The 14,209-nt window shown below is 45.1% G+C and overlaps 2 protein-coding genes across 2 annotated transcripts in view; one reads left to right on the forward strand and one right to left on the reverse strand.

Moving 5' to 3' along the window:
• SFXN2 (sideroflexin 2) overlaps positions 1 to 8,302 on the reverse strand; it is a 107,697-nt gene extending 99,395 nt beyond the window's left edge. Inside the window, exon 1 of the mRNA XM_077455299.1 lies at positions 8,157 to 8,302. Coding sequence (XP_077311425.1) covers positions 8,157 to 8,174 — 18 coding nt within the window. The 5' untranslated portion in view covers positions 8,175 to 8,302. The remainder of the gene's footprint in view (positions 1 to 8,156) is intronic.
• Positions 8,303 to 8,341: 39 nt separating this feature from the next.
• The window catches only part of ARL3 (ARF like GTPase 3), a 96,466-nt gene continuing 90,598 nt past the window's right edge, over positions 8,342 to 14,209 (forward strand). Inside the window, exon 1 of the mRNA XM_077455300.1 lies at positions 8,342 to 8,506. Within this exon, the coding sequence (XP_077311426.1) occupies positions 8,504 to 8,506 (3 nt within the window). The 5' untranslated portion in view covers positions 8,342 to 8,503. The remainder of the gene's footprint in view (positions 8,507 to 14,209) is intronic.

The raw sequence follows: 14,209 nt of genomic DNA on the forward strand, positions 1-14,209 counted from the left end.
TATGGATTTTAAGGGGAACCCCCCTATGCCAAAAAAAGAGCGTAGGGGTCCCCCAAAATCCATACCAGACCCTTATCCGAGCATGCAACACGGCTGGTCATGAAAAGGGGTGGGGACGAGCGAGCGCCCCCCCTCCTGAATCGTACCAGGAGGAGCCCTCAATATGGGGGCTGGGTGCTTTGAGGAAGGGGGGCGCCCTGCGGCCCCCCCACCCCAAAGCACCTGGTCCCCATGTTGATGAGGACAAGGGCCTCTTCCCGACAACCCTGGCCATTGGTTGTCGGGGTCTGCGGGCAGGGGGCTTATCAGAATCCGGGAGCCCCCTTTAATAAGGGGGCCCCCACATCCCGGCCCCCACCCTATGTGAATGAGTATGGGGTACCCTTACCCATTCACCTGGGGGAAAAAAAGTGTCCAAAAAAAAAACTACAGGTTTTTAAAGTAATTTATTAATCAGCTTTGGGGGTCTTCTTCTGACTTTGGGGGTCTTCTTCTGACTTCTCCTCTCTGTTCAGCCTCTTCTCCCGCTCTCTGGAGTAGTCTTCTGCTCTCCGGTTCTTCTGCTGGCTCCTTCCGCTATCTTCTTCCAGCTCTTTTACTAGCGGAGGAGCGCGGTCTTCTCCATCCTTCTTCCCTCTTCTTCCGATGTTGACACAATGCTCTCTTCCGCTGTAATAGCTTGTGCGACGTACACAGCGACTTATATAGGTATGGGGCGTGGTCACTGGGTGATGTCACACGGTGACCCCACCCCTTATGATGTCAAGTCCCAGGGCATGCTGGGACTGTGGAGTCATAAGGGTGGGGTCACCACGTGACATCACCCAGTGACCACGCCCCATACCTATATAAGTCGCCGTGCACGTCGCACAAGCCATTATATCGGAAGAGAGCGTTGTGTCTACATCGGAAGAAGAAAGAAGAGAGAAGAGGGAAGAAGGACGGAGAAGACTGGGCGCCTCTGCTAGTAAAAGAGCTGCAAGAAGAACCGGAGAGCGGGAGAAGAGGAAGGACACCGGGAGAAGAGGCCGAACAGAGCGGAGAAGTCGGAAGAAGACCCCCGAAGTCAGAAGAAGACCCCCAGAGCTGATTAATAAATTACTTTAAAAACCCATGTTGTCTTTTTTTTGGACACTTTTTTTGGACACTCATTCACATAGGGTGGGGGGGGCCGGGATCTGGGGGCCCCCTTATTAAAGGGGGCTCCCGGATTCCGATAAGCCCCCCGTCCGCAGACTCCGACAGCCAACAGCCAGGGTTGTTGGGAAGAGGCCCTTGTCCTCATCAACATGAGGGCAAGATGCTTTGGGGTGGGGGGGCCGCAGGGCGCCCCCCTTCCCTAAAGCACCCGCCCCCATGTTGAGGGCATGCGGCCTGGTACGGTTCAGGGGGGGGGAGCATTCGCTCGTCCCCACCCCCTGTCCTGACCGGCTGGGCTGCATGCTCGGATAAGGGTCTGGTATGGATTCTGGGCGGACCCCCACATCGTTTTTTCGGCGTAGGAGGGTTCCCCTTAAAATCCATACCAGGCCTAAGGGCCTGGTATGCTACTGTAGGGGGAACCCATGCCAGTTTTTTTATTTAAAATTTGGCGTGGAGTTCCCCCTCGAGAGCTGATTAATCTGTGAGAAAGGCGACATTGTCGCTTCAATATAGATGGAGATCTGACTTGGAGGCAACTCGGATTGAAGTCGTACAGGAACCTTTTTTGAAGTCGGAGCGACTGCTGTAGTGTACATTAAGACGGCTCCATTAACTAACATTATTTTCTCAACAGCGCGACTTGGGGCGACCTGAAGTCGGATCCCGAGGTGCCCCTGTGTGAACGGGCTCTAAAGCTGCCTCCAAGTTGCCTCAAAGTGCCAACTTTCAGGTTGCTGTAGTTTGAACAAATAATAAAGTATTTACAAAAATGTGAGGGGTGTACTCACTTTTGTGAGATACTGTATATACATACATACATACATTCACACACACGTAGGATATACAGGGTATTTTAAGTGGGAGACAGACATGATGCAATGTGAAGGGTGGAGGGGGGGGGGGGGATAGTAGCACTAAAGGCTGAGACTTTTTGCATGGATATAATCATTTTAAATATAATGCACAATACTGGTAAACTTTAAAGGGAATTGTAAAGCCTACAGCTTCCCTGGATACAGATGCTGATCTTTCCTGCAAAAATCCCTAAAGTTAACCCTCAAAATGCTGACCCAGTGTGCCACTACCATCGGCATTGTTTCAGGGCGGTCGTTGGCAAGGCTCCATATTCACTTAAATGGGTCATGTTTGGTGGCAGCACTGACTGTAACATGTAGTTACATTTTTTACTGAGAAGCAAAGCATCGTGGCATGGGTACAGCCCTTAGCAGCTGCATTTCTGTGTTTAGGTGGGGAGTCAGGAGGCGGTAAAAATGCGGTTTAACCTGGGCGTCTGTGTGAATGAGCCCTGAGGTCTTTTTCACTTGGACAATGCTACGGCGGACTCTTAAAACCGCGGTGGACCTCTTTGTCAGCAGGCAATCGGAAGGTGATATGGCCCCTGTTTGAAGTGGGACTTCACACCAAAATCAATCTTTTCCGCTAATTGAAACAATTGTGGCCTCATTGGCTTGTATAGGGTATGGTAGCAGGTGGAATTTCCTGATGAATGTAACATGCCCTCCTATTCTTGCTGCATGCAATGAGTACGGGGCCATCCATTGACAATTCCTTGGTTCTGATCCAAAAAAAAATAAAAAAATAAAGGTTTTGACTTAAGTTCATCTTGTGATACTTTCTAATAATCTCTGTAATGCTTCAAACTGGACAGACCGGTATTACATGATAGGGTAAGGTTTAGTAGAAATACAGCGAGAAGGTGACGTTGCATTAATACGTCTCATAAAAGCAGCAGATTAAAAAAAAAAAAAAAAAAAAAGAGAGAAAAGAAGAGATCATAGTACATACCTGCCAGTTTTATATCAAGGAAAACATTGTCCAAAGTACCACATTTTTATCTTTGTTACTAGCGAAACACCACAGTAAAAAAAAAAAAAACACATTGCAAGTTAGGAGACTGAAAATGTGATCCGGCGAGGGTTTCAATGATGCGTTAATATTCTGCTAAACATGTATTTTGTTTTGTATTTGTGTTCGTTTTGTTGATTAAAAAATAAAAGATAAAAAAAATTAAAAACACACATATTGAAAGTTAATTTTAAGGGTGCACAAAAACACAAGAAATTACCCAATTTTTTGGGTAAAATATAAAAGCTAAGGATGCACCGAGAAAAAGACCCTGCATGTCTCCCCTGTATGTAATGTAATGTAATGTACATTGCACTGCATTACATTCTATCCCGGCCTTGATGGCTGGAGAAGCTGTCAATGGGAACCCGGAAGTGACGTCACACGTCACTCCGGGGTCAACAGCAAGGGGAGAAGAGCGAACGTGCGTCCTCCCTCCCCTCTACCCCTCAACTGGGCAAGTTGAGCCTAGGACACATGGATGGGGGGGGGGGGGGGAGTTGCAGGGTGTGTGGAGCATTAGGGATATCATGCAATGGGGCTAAATGGCCAGTGTGTATGAAGCATTATTGCAGGGCTCGACAAACCCCACACGCCAAGTCACCATGGCGACAAAAATATTTGGTCCTGGAGCCTGAGGTTTGTCATGCCCTGCAATAAGGCTTCATAAACACAGGCCATTTAGCCCCATTGCATGATATCTTGGTGTTTTCCCTGCAGGCGGAAGGCAGAGGTACACTGTCCAGCCCACCTGCCAGAAAGCTGCTGCCGCTTGTGTATCTGTATGACCCCCGTCTGGGATAACATGCACCTCCTCTGGGTCCGATTATACCCTAATGGAATAAGAGAACTGATACAAAGACAGAGCTGTGTCGCTCCCTGTGGGAATGATCGCTCCCCTCAACCCTGTGGTGCAGGTCCAGTCCCCAGCCTGGATAAGTGTCAATGGTTCAAGAATGGTTGACCGCACTCCCAGGTATGAAGCAGTGATGATTACTTTGTTGAAGGAGACCACTATGCAAGCATGGCAAGATTAACATGTTTCACCAAGTGAACCTTGATTTGTGAAAAGCGTTAATCTTGCCATGCCTGCATAGAGGTCTCATGATGTCGTATGATGTATCTTGATGGATTTGTTATCTTCAATAAAGTAATCATCACTGCTTAATACCTGGGAGTGCGGTCAACCGTTCTTGAACCATTGACACTTATCCAGGCTGGGGACTGGACCTGCACCACAAGGTTGAGGTCAACCTTACTTGAACCACACCCTCATAGAAGCCTCGTCTTTCAATTTATAAAACTCAGTGGGAAAGAAAACGTCAGATGTGATGTCACGCATGGGGCGGAGCTAATGCGCGTGATGTCATCACTCACCTCAATTCCAGGAAACGACTCCTCTGAGTTCCAGGAACAGCTTTTGTTAAGCACTTAAACATCTTAACACTGAGTAATTAGTGCAATTTTAATAAACTTTTTATTACAGTTTTACACTATGTGGCTCTTTATGCTTTCTCCTTGCTTTACAAATTGAAAGATGAGGTGTCCATGAGGGTGTTCCCAGAGGAGGCGCACATTATCCCAGACGGGGACTAAATGGATACACAAGCAGATTTTGACTTTCCCTGATAGAAGTCTATTAACTCTGGTATGCATATTTTATTGACTATAAGATGGTAGATCACTGTGTCTATTTATGAAGAGCTGTCTGATGATGGGTGGATGAAAATGTAATTGATCCCCTTGACTCTGTCACTTGTTTCTGCACATATCTATTTGGGCGTATGTATATTATGATAACTATTGATTATTGCTGGATTAGTGCTGCACTAAATGAAAACACTGCAAATGCACATTCAATAATTGCTGTACAAATGCGGTGTCAAAAATGATACCCCATCTCATGCTCTGCGGGCAGTAGTGCCACCAAACACAACCCATTCAACTGAATGGAGCTAGGCTGTAACCGAGTGTAATGCACATAATTGCAGTGTGCTGGTGCCAGCTTTTCAGGATAAGGCTGCATTCACACCTGAGCGTAGCATCTTTGAGAGCGTTTCTGGGGGGGGTTTTCATGCGTTTTTGGCACGTTTGTATGCAGATTTTTTGGGCTTTGGCAGATTTTTATTAGCCAATAGAGAAAACTATTACCGTATCTGTTGCATCATTTGTTGCTAGGTATTGCAGATTTTTTAATATAATAAATAACTAAACACCCTAATACAAACAAATTATTATTATTAATAATATATTTTTTGTTTGAGTTTAGCTGTTATATTAATAATAATAATAAATGTAAGATTTTTTTTAAGGTTAGAGGTTAATTATTATCTATGAATGTATTATTACATATTAAAGTGGTTGTAAACCCTTACAACACACTTTGACCTACAGGTAAGCCAGATTAAGGCTTACCTGTAGGTCCAAGAAATATCTCCTAAACCTGTACGGTTTAGGAGATATTTGCCCGAATACAGGCACCGCTGTCTACGGCGCATGCGCCGTAGACAGCGATGCGCAGGCGCACTGAGCGAGACATTTTCAACAAAGGAGCTGACGCGCGTGTCGGCTCCCGTGCGCATGCGCAGGAGTGACGTCATCGCGGCTTTGCCGAATGACAGCGGAGGAGCTGTGAGACCCCACTGAGAAGATGGATGCTCCGGACTACAGGGGACAGCGGTGACTTCACTGGCTCCTGTGTCAGGTAAGTGACACATAATGGACTACTATGCGATGCATAGTAGTCCATTATGCTTTGCCTTTGCAGGGAATGAAAGAGGAAGTAAACTCATCAGGGTTTACTTCCTCTTTAATTTATTTTACTTATTTATGATGATTTTTAGTTATTTGTGTATTTATTTTATATTTATTTATTCATATATTATTACAATTTATTTTTTACTTTTTTCCATTTGAGCAGAAAATCGCCCAAAAACGTGCAAATGGTGCATTTCCATTCATTTTTATGAGAAAATATAAACGTGTCAAAAACGCCCAAATCTGCCCGATTCGAGTGACAAAAGAAGCTCCAAAACTTGTTTGAACTTCAGGTGGTTTGGATTGGAGATGTGAACCATCTCCATAGAGAATAGATTTGTTTTTTCTCCTCCAGCATTTTTGAGCTTCAAGCTGATAATCGCTCAGGTGTGAATGTGACCTTAGAGTAGGCAGCGAGGAGACATATCACCTGGTCCATTGTGGATTGCTCTTCAGAGGGACGGCAAGCGTAAACAAGCCCTAAATCCTCCTTTTCTTATACAGTTTCCCTGAAAATGGGATAGGGCTTATATTGCAGCCGACAATCACGCTAAGTCTTATTTTCGGGGAAACAGGGTACCTGGCAGCTCTCTAATAACAATTCACTGAGGCTCCATTCGCACCTGGGCGTCCTGAATCATGGGTGGAATCGCAGAAAAACGCAGGATGTGTTTGGGATGCCATTATTTATCAAAGGCACCCTAAACACGGTGCGATTTTGATGAGATTGTTGCACGACAAATCGCTGCAAAAGAAAATCGCAGGACGCATGTTGCCCAATAGAAGTTCTTCTTTAGGGGGACACGCAATCCCGCGATTTTGTTTGTGCGATTTGTTGTGCAACAACTGCAGCAAAATCGCACCATATTTGGGATGCCATCGAAAAATAATGGCGGCTCAAACGCGTTTGTGATTTAGAATGCCCAGGTGTGAATGGAGTCTTATGGCCTGTACACACGATCCGAATATCGTACGAAAAACGGTCATCTAAGGAAGGATCGTACGATTTTCAGATCATGTGTACACTACTTTTGACAGCCAATCACGACCGTTCATCCGATATTATTCAATCAGACATGCCCGGAAATTTTCCTCGTACGATTCCAGATCGTACTATTTTTGTTTAGTCAGTATAGTTGTCGTCCAAAAATACAATACAAGTACATTACAACACATGACATCACTTTCGATTTTTTTTTTTTCTATTGTACGAGAATTTTCGTGACTTTATTTAGCTATTCTACTTGCGATTATTAACCGAAAACGGTTGTACGATATTCGGATCGTGTGTATGGGGCATCAGGCTGTATTCACATAGGAACGCACAGTAATCCGCCTGTCACAGTACTGTGTATGGATTGGTCCTCAGCTGTGTTTTTTCCAACTTTATTGGAATGTCACAAAGTGACATTTCGTTGAGTTGTAGCGGCTGCAGATCGTTGTGTTGCGGTGGATTTGCACAACGCTGAAAGAAATTTTGCATGCTGTACTTTTTTCAGTGCAGAGCTGTGAACCGCCATGATAGGGAACAAGGCTTTTTTATCCAGTCTTGAAATCTCCAAAGAACTGTATGAATCCAAACCCAAGAATTGAATAAACTGACATTTACCAATCATTAGATGTGATGGCTGCATTCGTTTTTTTTTTTTTTTTTTGTTTTCTCCCCCCCATCCTCCGTTTTCACCTCATGTATTACAGTGCCTCCACTCTGGATGAAGGCACACAGGAGGCACATCAGACAGCAGCCTTGTCAGTCTGGGGGGAGTTGAGTGTTAGATGCACTAGCAGATTCAGATTCACTAGCAAGTTGGAAGCCAAACTCACGATCACACTTTATAATCAGTTCCAGCAATCTTTTGGGATAAAGCTTTTACATAGATCAGGAATATGCAATTAGCAGACCTCCAGCTGCTGCAAAACTACAAGTCCCATCATGCCTCTGGGTATCATGCTTGTGGCTGTCAGAGTCTTGCTATGCATCATGGGACTTGTAGTTCTGCAGCTGCTGGAGGTCCACTAATTGCATATCCCTGACATAGATTAATAAAATGAATCCATTGTAAGCACCCTGTCAGTGTTGAATGGTTTGTCCCATGCCTTTAACTGCTACATTTGCTGGAGAGCTTGTGCTTTTGAAAAACAGACTTACTGGCCAGATCATGTTAGAAAGAAAGCCTAAAAAAGAAAACTAATGCAGAGATCACATCTAAGAATTGGTAAGCTGCACTCTAAGCAATGGGTTGAATATCCCTTTAATGATGATCAGTATAAAGACACACTCTTCTCAGTGTGATCCCGTCAAACCTCACAGGTCGGCTGTGCCGGCCATATACAGGCCGATCCTGTGTGTGTGTATATTGGAGATATTAGAAGTGTATACGGTACTGTACCTGCACCGCCGCCAACATCCAACAACCACCAGGCACTACAACTCATTCACCCAGCGCTCCTTCCGTCCACGCTAGCGACTACAGAAAAACCAACCAATCAGCAGCCAGCATAACTAACATTAGCCAATCACATGAGAACTCAGGGCTCTGCCCACAACTCCAATGCCAGCTAGAAAGCAAGCGAATAATGAGGCATGCGCAGTGTAACTTTCATGTCAACTGGGGCAAGTGGAACATTGGGGGGTGGGCGGTGTTAGAGCACGCCGGGCAGTACGCCCTTACGTCACGCGTTAGTAGCGGCTTGGGTGACGTAGTTGCCCCTGGTAACCTGGAGAGTCGCGGAGAGGATGGTGAGTGCTGCGATGGGGATGATGGTTTGGGGTGGCGGGGGTAATCGGGCTGGACAAGGGTCGGCAGGCGGCTGGAATGGAGGGATTCGGTGTCTCCCCGCTCTGGTGGAGGAGGACGGTCCTCCGTTGCTGGGACGCCATGATTCTGAGGAGGGGGATGCGGGGCACCGCTGACTGATCATGGCTCATTCCTAGCGAGGAGGAAACCATTGAGGAGCCCCCCTCCCCCCTACTCTACTAATCCCATCCGGAGTGTGTGCGAGGATAATCTCCACCTGTACATGTGTGATCACAGCGAGGGATCACTGCACTCTGCACCATACCACAGTCCCCATCCACGCTTCACCAGTGCCCATAGCAACCAATCATAATTCACTTTCACTAATCAAACTGAAATCTGATTGGTTGCCAATTCCCCCCTGGCTTCAACAGAGACTCAGAATAGCAGTGCCCATAGGAACCAATCAGAATTCTCCTTTGCTAATCAAACTGAAATCTGATTTGATGTCAGTCCCCCCCCTGGCTTCAGCAGAGACTCAGAAAAGGCAATGCCCATAGAAACCAATTAAAATTTGCCTTTGCTAATCAAACTGAAATCTGATTGGTTGCCAGTTCCAACCCTTGACTTCAGCAGAGACTAAGAATAGCAGTGCCCATAGGAACCAATAAGAATTTGCCTTTGCTAATCAAACTGGCATCTGATTGGTTGCCAGTTTCCCTCTGGCTTCAACAGAGACTCAGAAAAGGCAGTGCCCATAGGAACCAATCAGAATTCGCCTTTGCTAATCAAACTGAAATCTGATTGGTTGTCAGTCCCCCCCCCCCCCCCCCTGGCTTCAGCAGAGACTCAGACTAGCGGTGCTCTTAGGAACCAATCAGAATTCACCTTCAGTAATCGTACTGAATTCTTACTAGTTACCTCTTTCCATATGACTATGGCTGCGTGTATTATTGAATTAGACCAATGTCATGAGATAAAGCTGGTGTGTGAGGGTGCTGCTGCCCACAACGAGGAATCCAATGAATGTGGAATGGTTTTTGTTGTCTTTGTGTCTATTAGGAAGGTTTCCCCTCACTACCTGGCCCAGAGATAAGATGGGAAGTGAAATCCTTTACACTTGGTTCACACTCCCATCACCTGCAGTGCGACTTCGCCAGGTGACTTCAGTGCGACTTGAAGCAACTTCAGGGAATGCCTGGGCAATCTTCCTGTAATGTTGGGTCCAAATCGCATCAATATAGATGAGGATCCAACTTGGAGAGGACTTCCATTAAAGTCTATGGGCACAGGTCGGTTAGACGTCTCCTGATGTAATACAGAAACCTTTTCTAAAGTCACAGCAACTTCAGTAGTGCTGACTAAGACATCTCTCAGTGACTAACATGGTATTTCACATGTCATGTGACTTGGGGACTTCATAAGTCGGATCTTGAGTTGCGGCGATGTGAACCGGCCCGTAAGGCAGAACTAACTGTAACTGTTTTCCAAAGTAAAAGAGTAGTGATTGAAATGCCCCAGTATATTGCTCCAGACAGCCCTGTAAATTCTCCTTAAGATCAATCCTATGTCTACAACAAACAGGCACACTGTTACTGCACACCACCACTCAATCTGGGGCTTAATCACAGAGGCTGCTATGATTAAGCCCTAAACTGGGTGAAACGCGTTGGGAGATTCTCCCATGCATGGGGATCAGGCTGAGGCCACTTTGATACACTTGTGGTCATGTGCAGTAAGGTCCCTTTCACACTTGTGTGACTTTGGACATCAGAGTCACATGACAACTCATACCCCATGATTCCCAATGATAACCATTCCTATCTGTGTGACTTCAAAGTAGTCCCTGTACTACTTTGGTCCAGATCTGATGCAAGTTTAGGTCCACAGACCTCAAGTTTACACAGGCATTCCCTGAAATCGCATCAAATCTCATGACTCAGATCGCGGCAGTGTGAAAGGCGCCATTTTGTTGTAGACCTGGTTTACCAAAACGGTTCTATTCAAGGCAGGCTGTGAATGATAATTGTCACAGCGGCTTTACAAGTTTAACCAAACAGTCAATCCAGCAAAAGGCTGGTGTCATAACTGATCAGATGTATAGCACCATGGCAACTGCACATCAAACTGAGGCTAAGGTGGAAGCTTTCTTGTCTGTAGAGTATAGGAGGGTTTAGTTCCAACACTTGCCAGCTGAACGTATAGGAAGGTTCCCGCTGCCTCTGTTCTGGTGATGACTGTAAGGGCCCTGTAGAAAAATCACAGTAAAAACGCATATGCGGTTTGACCACAATTTTGTTGTGTTTTCTGTGCGTTTCTGGGTTGCCTGCACCTGTGAAAAATGGACATGGGACTCAAATGCGATTTTTACCTCAAGTTCCATTCATTTTAATGGGAAGCTGCATTTTTTTTTTGGTGAGGTTTTTTAAACCACACCAAAGATGCAGCATGCAGGACTTTTTAAAACGCACCGCACACTCACAGCGCAGTGGTGGGACAAAGTCCCATAGGATTTCAAGGGAAACATTTTTGTAAAAATGCAGAAAGAACATGGACCTCATTCACACAGGTGGTGGGTGGACAGCTGTACCTGGAGCTTGGGGGCACTGGGGACCTTCTTCGGTCCTTGGCATCGGCATCTTAACTGGGGGCACCCGGCTGTGAAAGCTTGTAGCTTTGCAGCCGGCAGCCCACTGCACATACGTGAGCCGTGCTGCGTTTTGTGAAGGGTCCTGCGGTCTTCTGGAACCTGTGACTTGTCCTGGAAAACTGCGGCTGGGGGGAGAACAACTTCCATTCAGATCGCCTAGGTGATCCGAGCTGGAGCAGGTACCCCCTAAACCACGCAGTACCTGAACAGTGACTAATGTGCGTGGTAGCCAATCGGCTTTTAACTTCAGGTTCTTCTATCAGGCTTTGACCATAAAACCTGGAAGCCGATTGGTTTCTATGCAGAGCTGCACCCAGTTTTGCACTCTCCAGTTTTAGTAAATTCCCCTCCCATAGTTTGGCCAGTAACTGCCAACACGGCTCAGTTGATATTGTATTAACTGACATGCTTGCGGGGCCACCCATCGCTCAAGTTTCATCAGCAGTTCACAATTTGAGCTGTGCATGGTCAGTTTTAGCGAGTGACCAAAATCACTGATTTTGTTATTTTCTTTTTGTGTCCCATTGAGGGGACTGTCCTCTTTGTTTATTCCAGGGACACATCAGGGAGTAAAAGGAAATGTCTATAAAATGAGGGGCAATTTCCTGCAAGGCTCGGTTCACACCTATGTGTGTTTTTTATTAAATTTTTTGCTTTTTGCAGAAACACACTACAGTTCATTTAACATGGTTTCCTATGGGATATGTTCACATTTATGCTTTTTTCCACATCTGCGTTTTTGGAAAGGGTCAGGGACTTTTTTAAATGCAGAATGGTGCTTTTTGTGGTTCTGTAGATTTCAATGGAGAAACTGCAGAAATGCATGTAGTGCGTTGCCTTTTTATTTATTTTTTGTTGTTTTTTTGCCACAATTTTATTGTGATTTTTGTGTTTTTTTTTTTTTTTTTTTTTACCATTTCAGCCCTGGAAGGTTTCACCCCCTTCTTAATTAGAGCTTTTTTTTCACAATTTGACCAAAAAATTTTTTAACTTGTAATTGCACGTTCATGCAATGATCTACCCAAAAAATGACGCCCCCCCCCCCCCCCCTCACAAATAGAGCTTTCTTTTGATGGTATTTGATCCCCTCTAATTTTTCTATAAACAAAAAAGACCGACAATTTTGAAAGAAAAAACAATATTTCAATATTTTTGACTTTCTGCTATAAAACATCCAATAAAAATAAAATAAAAAGTAAAAAATCAAATTACTTCAACAATTTAGGCTAATGTGTATTCTGCTACATATTTTTGGTAAAAACAAAATCCCAATAAGTGTATATTGCTTGGTTTGTGCAAAAGTCATCGTCTCTAGAAACTATGGGATAGATTTATGGCATTTTTATTTTTACTATAATAGCGGCGATCAGTGATTTTTAGCAGGACTGCGACATTGGACAAATGCCGCTTTTTGGAGGACCAGCGACACCAATACAATGTTCAGAGATAAAAAATGCACTGTCACTGTACTAATGACACTGTCAGGGAAGGGGTTAACCTCAGGGGTGATCAAAGGGGTAAATGTGCTTCTAGGGAATGCTTGCTGAGTGGGGGGGTGCTTTGACTGGGGGAAGACCAAGATCGGTGTTCCTGCTTAGCAGAAACACAAGAGCTCCATCTTCCCCTCTGACAGACTGGCGATCTGCCATTGTTTACATAGGCAGACTGCCATTCTGCCTCTCTCTCTCGAGATCGCTTAGTTCTGGCGAACAACGGGTCCGCCGGACTCACTTATTGGCTCCCACTGTGTCCAATCACAGCGGGAGCGGGTTGCCGGCGGCACGCCTACCCTAGTCCTGGAAAAGCCGCAACATACCTGTATGCGATTTCATGCTAACGAACCGCCCTGCCGCAGTAAAAGTATGCTGGGTGTTCCTGAAGTGGTTAATCTGCCCAACAACAATTTTTTAAAATCATATATGCAGTTCTTTGTAATGGTTTACAACACATCATAAGGTGCTGTGCTGCACAAAAATATATACATATATTTTATTCAGTGCAGACGGACACATGCCAAGGCCAATTTCCTTGTTCTTGCTTACAGCGATAATCAAGGCCAGCAATAGGAAGATCTGGTGAAATAAGAAGACAGAAATGCAGAAGCTTTAGGGCCCTTTAGGCTGGATTCTCACCTATGCAGTTTTAGTGCTATTTGCATTCTGCAGATTTGCACTACGGGACGTGTTCCATAGGAAGCCATGGTAAATGGACTGTAGTGCAAATCTGCAAAAAGCACTAAAACTGCATAGGTGTAAATTCGCCTTAAGCCCCATACACACTATTAGATTTTCTGCAGATTTTTGTCTAAAATGTATTTATTTACATCCACTGAACTAATTATCGGTCTTTGCATGATGGCACCATCATTTGCGCTCGTGACCAAACATTTGTTTTTGTAAATTGGGTTTGCCCGATTTTTCGTATAGTGCAGGGCTCTCCAAACTGCGGCCTGAGGGCCAGATGTGGCCATTTGTTAGCCTTGAGCTGGCCCTTGGGGCACAATTCCTCCCACTGATATGAGGCACCATTCCTTCCACTGACACCAACAATGGGGCACTATATCTTCCACTGATACCAATGATGGGATAATATTCCTCCTACTAATAGGGGGAATACTCCTCCTCCTATTGACCACCAACCTTGAGGCCACGTTTATTCTCACTAATGCTGGCTCGTGACATTTTCTGCCCCTGCTGGCCACAAATTCTGGCCCTCCTAAAGTCTGAAGGACAATAAAGTGGCCCTTTGTTTGAAAAGTTTGGAGACCCCTGGTATAGTGTATGGCCAGCATTAGTCCCAGTTCACACTTTGTGGCTTTGATGCGATTCTCAACACAGAGATTCGCATGTCAAGTGAAAAAACATTGCTTCCTTTTGAAGGCTATTCTTATAGATGTGGTTGAAAAAAATTGTGGGGTTCTGTACAAGTTTAGTGCAGGGCGGTCCAGTTTTAAGCTCTATAGCCTGTGAGAATCACATCTGAGAAGCACAAATTGCATGTAAAATCGCACTTCATTAGCGTGAATCCGGGCTTGATAACTTTTAGCATGCAGACA

The sequence above is a fragment of the Lithobates pipiens genome, unplaced genomic scaffold, assembly GCF_037356315.1.
Source record: "Lithobates pipiens isolate NorthernLeopardFrog02 unplaced genomic scaffold, aLitPip1_a1.2 Scaffold_25, whole genome shotgun sequence".
NCBI classification, from domain to species: domain Eukaryota; kingdom Metazoa; phylum Chordata; class Amphibia; order Anura; family Ranidae; genus Lithobates; species Lithobates pipiens.